This window comes from Macrobrachium nipponense, chromosome 22 (genome assembly GCF_015104395.2).
Source record: "Macrobrachium nipponense isolate FS-2020 chromosome 22, ASM1510439v2, whole genome shotgun sequence".
Taxonomy (NCBI): domain Eukaryota; kingdom Metazoa; phylum Arthropoda; class Malacostraca; order Decapoda; family Palaemonidae; genus Macrobrachium; species Macrobrachium nipponense.
This window is the reverse complement of record NC_087213.1, coordinates 63,157,174-63,167,699: the sequence shown is the minus strand read 5'-3', so window position 1 is coordinate 63,167,699 and position 10,526 is coordinate 63,157,174. Positions and strand designations below refer to the sequence as shown.

The 10,526-nt window shown below is 40.9% G+C and overlaps 1 protein-coding gene across 1 annotated transcript; it reads left to right on the top strand.

The window, feature by feature from the left end:
- The first annotated feature begins 547 nt into the window (after window positions 1-547).
- Window positions 548-5,246, top strand: LOC135198845 (fibroin heavy chain-like). Its single transcript, XM_064226816.1, is given in 3 exon segments — window positions 548-623; window positions 2,111-3,666; window positions 3,892-5,246. Coding segments are annotated over 3 exon segments (2,805 nt in total). The 5' UTR covers window positions 548-586; the 3' UTR covers window positions 5,104-5,246.
- The last annotated feature ends 5,280 nt before the right edge of the window (window positions 5,247-10,526 follow it).

Sequence of the window (10,526 nt, the reverse complement as noted above, 5' to 3'; positions counted from 1 at the left end):
TGGGGAAGGTTAAATTCCCTCTGCACTAATAGATGAAGCCGTTTCTGGCTACTGGTCTGCTATGTGAACGTAATTAACATTATCATCACCATTATCATCACGTGGTTTACAGTTAATACGTGGCACATTTACCCTATGGGGAAGGTTAAATTCCCTCTACGCGAACAGATGAAGCTGTTTCTGGTTACTGGTCTGATGCTACTGGGTACGGAAACGATTGAGTAACTGGATTATCACAATCCATCTTGAACTGGACCAACGATAAACCGGATATTTTCAAATCTGAAAATTACGCTAAAATATAATTTCTTCAATAACCCTTTGAAGAAAATAATCTATTTCCAAAAGTTCTGAACTTAAGGAAATTATGCATTTTTTTCATTACAAGAAAATCGAGAGGCCTAGTACATAGGAGAGACATGAAACGGCGATGCCCACTCCCACCCGCCGAATTCCGTGATAGAAGATATCGCCTAAGAGGTCAACAGGGCGGAGCTAATGGCAGCAGAAATGTATAAAGTCTGACTTGTGGCATCACACAGGGCATCAACGATCGAGATATTCCTCTGGCTACTCTCCTGCCGGCATGGTGGCATCTTCCAATATGAAGCTTCTCATCTTAGGTAGTAACTTTTCTGTTTTTAGCATTTTACTGGCGTTCGTTCTCTCTCTCTCTCTCTCTCTCTCTCTCTCTCTCTCTCTCTCTCTCTCTCTCTCTCTCTCAGACATTTCGTTGCTTTTTCATAAGGATTGTCAAGTTACCCGACGATAAATACCAAAAATATTACTTAAAAATGCATGTACTTACTAAAAAACAAAAGAAAAGCAATTAGGATGAACGACAAAATGGACAAATGGGTATGAACGTAATGTTGAAAGACGCCTATCAACTAATATTGTGACCGGAGGCTTATCCCGCAACAAAAATATATATAAAAAAACATGAAAATACAAATACATAATATTTTAGTTCCTAAAAATACAGACATTACAAGTGGATCATGGTTTAAAAAAGTTAGGAGGGTATTGTGGTTATTGCAATTACATATGTAACTAGTAAAAATGAACAGTTAGATTCTAAAGATACGAAAACAGTCACAAACACACTTATACATAGACATGAATTTATTTATATATTTCTGTGAAACAAGTCTGTATGTGTTCACTTCCACACTAACACACAGTACAATATATATATATAATATATATATATATATATATATATATATATATATATATATATATATGTGTGTGTGTGTGTGTGTGTGTGTGTGTGTGTGTGTGTGTGTGTATAGATATATATAATCTACATTTGTATTAGAATAGATCATAATGTTGTCTTCAATGACGCCTACGTCAAGTACATTAACAGAAGGTCCATGACAAGACATTAAATCGACCCAGAGGAATTGCACATAGCCTGGGTTCCATCTGTATCACAATAATGACAACATCAGTTGTTACAGAAATAATGCTGCAATTTGGCTTACTTCCACGGCCAATTATTTCAATTAATATGCGAAGCAAATTCAGAAAATGTATTATTTATGAACACGTTATCCTTGTCATTCCCAGTTTACAGTAACGTTTCGGAAGATCAGTCAAGTAATGGTATGATGACAAACAAGAAATCAATTCGTGTGAGGAACGCATATGTTGAGGTTATATTTGTTACTCTGCTTTTGAAAATCAATTACATATTAACGTGAAGACTTTCATGGACTCAGTTTAATGACAGCGGTTTAGTAAGTTAATTGAAACAAGCGAAGGAAATGCGACAAATACATTAATATGGGTCACTTAAAAATTAACAAAATGGGGTCTGAAGAAAATTCAATATTTTGGTACAATGACTGATTCAGGTTTTGAAATACGTTATATCACAGCTTGGACGTTATTCAAGATACATTCATATGTAATGTGTACAGTATAAACACACAAATGTATGCTCATGCTTACACAATCGTTATACATACAGTATATAGGGTAAAGGTGAGTGCGTTGACTGCGTACATGCCTTACTTATATGTGCCACGTTCACGGGCACGTACTGCATGCTCTTAAATGGGAATGAATGCTATTCTTACAACACTACCCGATTCCTTTTCAGTTTTAGTAAGTGTTGCCGCTGCCGATAGGCCACCGTCCACCAGCTATGGAGCCCCCTCCGGAGGACCACTCGGAGGCAATGGCAACGGCTATGGATATGGAGTAGATCCGGCCATTGCTGCTCTTACTGAGAACATCCCTGGAGGTGGTGTCCCAGGAGAAGATTACCCCATTTTGGCCTCCGTCCCCGACACTGGATTCTCGTGTGATGAGCAGAATGTCCCTGGCTATTACGCCGACACGGCCGATGAAGCCGGCTGCCAAGTCTTCCACATCTGCCAAGATCGTCCCAATGGACGCCGCCAGAAGGACTCTTTCCTCTGCCCCAACGGAACCATCTTTAACCAGCAATACTTGGTGTGCGACTGGTGGTTCAACTTTGACTGCTCTACAGCTGAAGATTTTTATTCCGTGAACGAACTCATTGGAGTTGAACCGTATGGCTATGGTAACGGCAATGGAAATGGCAATGCCAATAATGGCTATGGTTCCAATGGAAGTGGAAACGGATTTGGCTCTAAGAGCAATGGACGAAAAAATGGCAATGGTGCCTCCAATGGATATGGCTCTAATGGCAATAGTGCAAAGAATGGAAATGGAGCTTCCAGTGGTTATGGATCTAATGGCAATGGTGCAAAGAATGGAAATGGAGCCTCCAATGGATATGGCTCTAATGGTAATGGCGCAAAGAATGGAAATGGAGCCTCCAATGGTTATGGATCTAATGGCAATGGTGCAAAGAATGGAAATGGTGCCTCCAATGGATATGGCTCTAATGGCAATGGCAATGGCGCAAAGAATGGAAATGGAGCCTCCAATGGTTATGGATCTAATGGCAATGGTGCCAACAACGGAAATGGAGCCTCCAATGGTTATGGATCTAATGACAATGGTGCCAGGAATGGAAATGGAGCTTCCAATGAATATGGCTCTAATGGCAATGGTGCAAAGAATGGAAATGGAGCCTCTAATGGTTACGGATCTAATGGCAATGGTGCAAAGAATGGAAATGGAGCCTCCAATGGTTACGGATCTAATGGCAATGGTGCTAAGAATGGAAATGGAGCCTCCAATGGTTATGGATCTAATGGCAATGGTGCAAAGAATGGAAATGGAGCCTCTAATGGTTACGGATCTAATGGCAATGGTGCAAAGAATGGAAATGGAGCCTCTAATGGTTACGGATCTAATGGCAATGGTGCTAAGAATGGAAATGGAGCCTCCAATGGTTATGGATCTAATGGCAATGGTGCAAAAAATGGAAATGGAGCCTCTAATGGTTACGGATCTAATGGCAATGGTGCTAAGAATGGAAATGGAGCCTCCAAGGGTTATGGATCTAATGGCAATGGTGCAAAGAATGGAAATGGAGCCTCCAATGGTTACGGATCTAATGGCAATGGTGCAAAGAATGGAAATGGCGCCTCCAATGGATATGGCTCTAATGGCAATGGTGCAAAGAATGGAAATGGAGCTTCCAATGGATATTGCTCTAATGGCAATGGTGCAAAGAATGGAAATGGGAGCTCTAATGGATATGGCTCTAATGGCAATGGTGCAAAGAATGGGAAATGGAGCCTCCAATGTTAGGATCTAATGGCAATGGTGCAAAGAATGGAAATGGCAGCCTCTAATGGTTACGGATCTAATGGCAATGGTGCAAAGAAATGGAAATGGAGCCTCCAATGGTTACGATCTAATGGCAATGGTGCAAAGAATGGAAATGGCGCCTCCAATGGATATGGCTTCTAATGGGCAATGGTGCAAAGAATGGAAATGGAGCTTCCAAGGATATGGGCTCTAATGGCAATGGTGCCAAGAATGGAAAATGGAGCTTCCAATGGATATGGCTCTAATGGCAATGGTGCAAAGAATGGAAATGGAGCTTCCAATGGTTATGGATCTAATGGCAATGGTGCCAAGAATGGAAATGGAGCTTCCAATGGATATGGCTCTAATGGCAATGGTGCAAAGAATGGAAATGGAGCTTCCAATGGATATGGCTCTAATGGCAATGGTGCCAAGAATGGAAATGGAGCTTCCAATGGATATGGCTCTAATGGCAATGGTGCCAAGAATGGAAATGGAGCCTCCAATGGATATGGCTCTAATGGCAATGGTGCTAAGAATGGAAATGGAGCTTCCAATGGATATGGCTCCAATGGCAATGGTGCAAAGAATGGAAATGGAGCCTCCAATGGTTACGGCAATGGCAATGGTGCAAAGAATGGAAATGGAGCCTCCAATGGTTACGGATCTAATGGCAATGGTGCAAAGAATGGAAATGGAGCCTCCAATGGTTACGGATCTAATGGCAATGGTGCAAAGAATGGAAATGGAGCCTCCAATGGATATGGCTCTAATGGTAATGGTGCAAAGAATGAAAATGGTGCCTCCAATGGATATGGCTCTAATGACAATGGTGCAAAGAATGGAAATGGTGCTTCCAATGGATATGGCTCTAATGGCAATGGTGCCAAGAATGGAAATGGAGCCTCCAATGGTGGAAAGAATGGAAATGGGGCCTCCAATGGTTATGGATCTAATGGCAATAGTGCAAAGAATGGAAAATGGAGCCTCCAATGGTTTATGGTTCTGGAATGAAATGGGGCTACGAATGGCAATGGAGCTTCCAACGGTTATGGTTCTAACGGCAATGGGGCTAATAATGGTAACGGAGCCTCCAATGGTTATGGCTCTAATGGAAACAGTGCTACAAAGAGTAATGGGGCACTCAATGGCTTCAGTCCTAACGGCAACGGTGCTTCTAATGGATATGAATCCAGCGAAACTGACTCCGATGTATATGGTTCTTTCGATGATGATGCTAGTGATGGAGCTTTTGATGCCTACAGCACTAATGGAAATGGCAACAACAACAACAATGATGAATATGACACCAGTGAAGTCAGCCAGGACCTCATTGGCACTGGGGTCTACGACGCCAACAGCTTTCTCCCACCTATCGATTCCTCTAGTTCTTACATCAACTAAGTAAAGAAATGCTAAACTTCATTTAATCCATACCACAAATGGCTTTGCAAATACTCACATCATCTATATTTTTTAACAGAAAGAGATGCCACAATAGGAATATTTTTGTATAAAATATTTATCAAATAAAGCACAGACAATGACTGGTTGTAATATTCATAACCTTAGATGTGTTCCCCTTATTATGTAGATTTTCTAAAGCATATTATTATACACATAAAAAAATTATTTAACATTCAAGGGCTACTGTGAAGCTACTTGGACCTTCGTCAGAGAAAAATTAAAGTGAAGTTAAACACTGAATATGCATGTCCTTGCAGATATCACAAACTCTTTAAATTTTTTTACATTTAAGATTCTACCATAAACGGTTTCTTTCGGGGAGGATTCTGATTACCAGGCAAGTAAGACAAGTCAATGGCAGAAAAACAAAATCGTATTACCCGGTATCTTCTTTATCCAGCCAAAACCAGTTTCTACTAAGTCAATCCATACCAATCCTGTCCATGCTACTCAAGGATTGTTCCAAACCACTCTCGGTACAAAGTTAGTCGGTGCCCATTTCACATCTCTGCGTTTCTTTAATATTTTTGCTTTTAAACATTGTTTTACAATCATAATTGCATCCGTGATTTTTGTCCCAAAATGAAGTACAAAAATTTATTCTTACCATATGTACTAATAGCTAAACTATCTTTGGAGAGATTTTTCCAAATTTCTGCTTGTTTCTCCAACATAGCAGGATGCAATTCTTACATAAACTATATAATGTATACACATGGCAAGACTAATGCTTTACCAATTCATTGTTAGGATAAAAATTACAGAGTGGATTTTGGTATTAGCAAAATATTTATAAGTAGTAATATTTAGAAATACAGAAATGATATTAAGTAGCTCTATACTCATGGTAGCTGGGAAAAAATTCATTAGTAGCTTAGACAGGATCAGTATGGATTACTAGCAACCGGTCCTCAAAGTAGTCTCCCTCTGTTGTTAGGCTCTTGAAGAACTGAATAAAATTAAACATTATGGCCTCCAACATATATGAAGTATGAGAATGAAAGACTCACTGCTATCAATAATGACCAAAGACCCTAACTACCAGAAGATCACATAAGTCATTAAGTCTTAGGCATTAAATGCTTTAGATTTGAAAAAAACAGAAACTGGTCTGGCATATATTAATTCCAACACTGCTTGCTAAATCTTGTTATTGTTGTAAATCAAACACTATGACTATGGTTGTATCTGGACAACATACCCATTCTCAATTGATTTTCCACTTTACAGAAAGAGCCATTATCTTATTGAAAAATGACATTTTTATAATAATATGTTATTGTTATAATACAATTAAGTTTGTTCATACTTACCTGGCAGATATAATATAGCTGTATTTTCTGAAGTCCGACAGAATTTAAAAATTCGCGGCACACGCAGTGGGCGGCCAGGTGGTAGTACCCATTCCCGCCGATGGGAGGCGGATATCAGGAACTACTTTCCCATTTTTCTATTCATATTTATCAGTGCCACTGTCTCCTGAGGGGAGGTGGGTGGGCACTTTAATTATATATATCTGCCAGGTAAGTATGAACAAACTTAATTGTATTATAACAATAACATTTTGTTCATGAAACTTACCTGACAGATATATATATAGCTGAATCCCACCTTCGGATGGTGGGAAGAGACAGAATAGGATTTTTGGGAAACTAAATTAAGTAGATGATATACATCTTGGTTCCTGACCTGTTAGCATAGCCGACTTCGTGATTACTGTCACCAAAGTCTGCTTCTGCGTTACTAGAGTTGCCAGCGAGGTAGAGACCTGTATGGCTGGTGCGCTCTAGATGATCTGTCACGGGGGTCGTGACCACAATGTGACTAGACCATATGACCATACTTCTGAGGGCACCGAAGCTAAAACCACCACCTGACCTAACCTATCAAAGTTAGTTCCATAACTTCTAGGCTAAAGAAAAGGAACGCGCCTCAAGCGACCAACCCTTCAAAGTTAAAAGCACACCTATCCCTTTTCTATAGGATAGGATTCGTGTTGCTTCCTGCACCCAATAATATATCTACGGATATGTATGGTCCTAGCGACTTACGGATCTGAAATGTCGTCTTCACATCCTGAGTTGCTTCGCTAAAGCGTGGCACTCAGGATGTTACTGAGTGTCATGCTCTGTTGAAATGCTTCCGAGGCCGCGCCCTCACCTCTTGAGCATTCATATTAAGAAAAAATCTCAAATCTTTATGCAAACATAATGAATGAGACCTCTTAAAGAACTCCTTGGCTATAATGCCAGGGTGTTCTTGGACATTAAACCAGTCTGGTCTTTTTACGGAACACCGCAGATTGTCGGGAGTGGTGAAGCGAACCCAGATTGCTTCACTAAAGCGTGGCACTCAGGATGTTACTGAGTGTCATGCTTCTGTTGAAATGCTTCCGAGGCAGCGCCCTCACCTCTTGAGCATTGATATTAAGAAAAAATCTCAAATCTTTATGCAAACATAATGAATGAGAACCTCTTAAAAGAATCCTTGGCTATAATGCCAGGGTGTTCTTGGACATGAACCAGTCTGGTCTTTTACGGAACACCGCAGATTGTCCGTTGACCTTGACTTTCTATAGTTTTATCAAGATAAAACTTGAGAGACCCTACAGGGCACAGGACTCTCTAATGCCCTTGCCCAATAATTTGTGCCATACCCTTGGTCTCCAAGCCTTCGGGTCAAGGGTTAGACAGGCTTTTCGTTCTTATCAAGAACGGAAGGCTTAGAGGACAGACCGCATTATGTCCTTTAAAGCCAAAACCTCTGATGATGGCTAAAAACCTCACTAACCTTCCTTGCCGTGGCTAGAGCGGTTAGAATATTAGCCTTTCTGGTCACGTGTATTAAGTTCGCAGAAAGGATAGGTTCGAAATGCTTTTGGCATCAGAAACTCAGACTACGTCTAAGTACCATGCCGGAACCTTTGATCCAGAGAATTTCAAGATCTCCACAGACCTCAAAGATCGTGAAGCTTTGTTGTTTGACAGAACCGAATCTCTGAGCCTAGAGGCCGTCAACAACATATTTGCATATTCTACAATAGTTAGGACTTCTATCTTATCTCATACTTCATACGGAAAGATAGAACCATAACGAAATCACAGAGGTAGAGGTGGAGGAACAGTCATTTCCCTTCACTATCTCCAGAAACGGCCCCCTCCGATTGAACACTGAAAATAGGCAGCACTGCTTTGCCTTGGCCAAGAGACTGCCATTAATCTTGAAGATCTTATCGCTTCTCGATAGTCTGAACGCCTTCAGACTCAGAGAGGAGAGATATTAGATACTTCACTAAGTGACGATGTTAGATTACACCGATTCTCTCGGGAAGGGTCTTTGGACAATTCTCTGAATACCTGACCTCTGTGAATCCAACCTCTTAGAGGCCAACATGTGGCGACTAAAGCTAATCCTCTAGGATCATGAATAAGGGAACAACTTAAGAGGAAGCTCCTTCGTCTTCAATATTACGAAAAACGTAACGAAAGGACGCCCTCAGTCTCTCCTCACTTTCGACATACTTCTAAGTGAGGATTACTCAGACGTCAGTAGTTGTTGCCTTCGATCGAGAAGACCCGCACGGACGTGCACTAGTTTAACGAACCTCTTGAGGATCGTTACGTTCCCTGCCCAAGCCCATAACCAATTCTCCTCTTCTCGAGCTATGTGAGAGCTGAGAAATTATCCGAGATGATTTGGGCCACTCGATCCAAACTCACCCTTCGAGGAACTGGAGAGCCGACCAATTTGGCTTCCAATTCTTTCAGACAATGTGCCAGAACATCTGTTCTCTGTTCGGATGTCTGGCACCCTCTCGCTATCACCCGAGGTGATCCTCAAGCCGTTGAGAGAAAATTAGAATTACAAGATCTTTGATGTTATTCCAATTTCATCGTGAGGAAAATTTGTAGAGGTCTGAATTGCTGTTTATTCAGGGAAAACAAGCTTCTCCAGCGAGGAAATGGTCCCCAGCAAACTCATCCATTCCCTCACTCAGCCTGCTTCCTTCCCTAAATAAGGCTGCGCTTTGCATAAGCAGGAGAGCATTATTATAGTGCTATGCCGCGGTAGATTCGTACAGAATGTTACCTGCGGTAAACCCGCACCTAACAAGTATAAGAGATATCTTGTTGAAATTTTCTAAGTAAACGGCAGGTATGATCATTCAAGATTACTAGAAATTCCTCAACCCGAGGCTAAAATCCATGATTGTAGGGCAGAGAGACGGTTTATTCAGCCATTCCCGCAAGGGAGAGGAGGAACGTAAAACCAAAACCTGCGCATGACACCGAGCTAGCCGGTACTGCGTAGATCACAGTAACAGCAGCCTTGATCATCGTCTCGCACTATGTGCCTGAGTTGCCAGCTACTCCTTTTACGAAGGGATAGGTATGAAATTATCGAGCAAAAGGAAACTCTCAAGCAGGCATATTTAAACGAAACAAAATTCGCTAAATACAGAAGCTGAGTTGGTGTTGCAGTTCAATTAGAATACTTCTCGTCTAAGTCGCAATCCGTAGAATAACTAGGATATGCGCCTACCCCTCGGACAATTCAACTGCTTAGTAGAATCATGTCGCGAGGTTAATATACATAGTATATTTATAGTATTCTGAACAACGATCTCCATCCTAAATTCTTTCCTTCAAGAAAACAAAATAAGGATTGGAGATCGACCACCTTCGATCTCTATCAAAAAGAGTGAAGGAGAAGTCTTCCTCGAAGGAAAGCTTCAATGGTGAACAGAATACTATCTGCCTGAGTTGCCAGCTACTCCCTTTACGAAGGAATAGGTATGATATTATCGAGCAAAAGGAAACTCTCAAGCAGGCCTATTTAAACGAAACAGAATTCGCTAAAAACAGAAGCTGAGTTGGTGTTGTCGTAACAATACCTGAAGAGTTGTTCTTACTCCGAAAACTCTTGGAAGGTTGAAGGGAGAGTCAAATAAATACATTAGAACAACAGTTCTTTCGGCTTCTATCCGCAGAGGTAAATACGATATGCGTATATGACTTGACCCATGCGTTAGCAAAATGACGCAAAGATAAACTACGTAAGTATCGTAGTAATTTGAACATCGAATTCTCTACTACATCTTTCCTCGACGAGGAAGAGAGAAAGAAAGGAAAACGACTGTCCACGTTCTAATGAACGAGACTTTTAAAAGAAACTCCTTGACCTCTTTGCCAAGACTCTTTTCCAAGAAAAGGGAGTAATATTCGAATAGAGATCATCAAGAGAGAACCGAGGATGCGAAAAAAAGACCGTTCAATGTTCTTATGATATTGGACAAAAGACTTCCTGGATAGTCTACAAGTCTTTCTCTTAACCCGGATGAGCCTCTGAAAATGAATGAG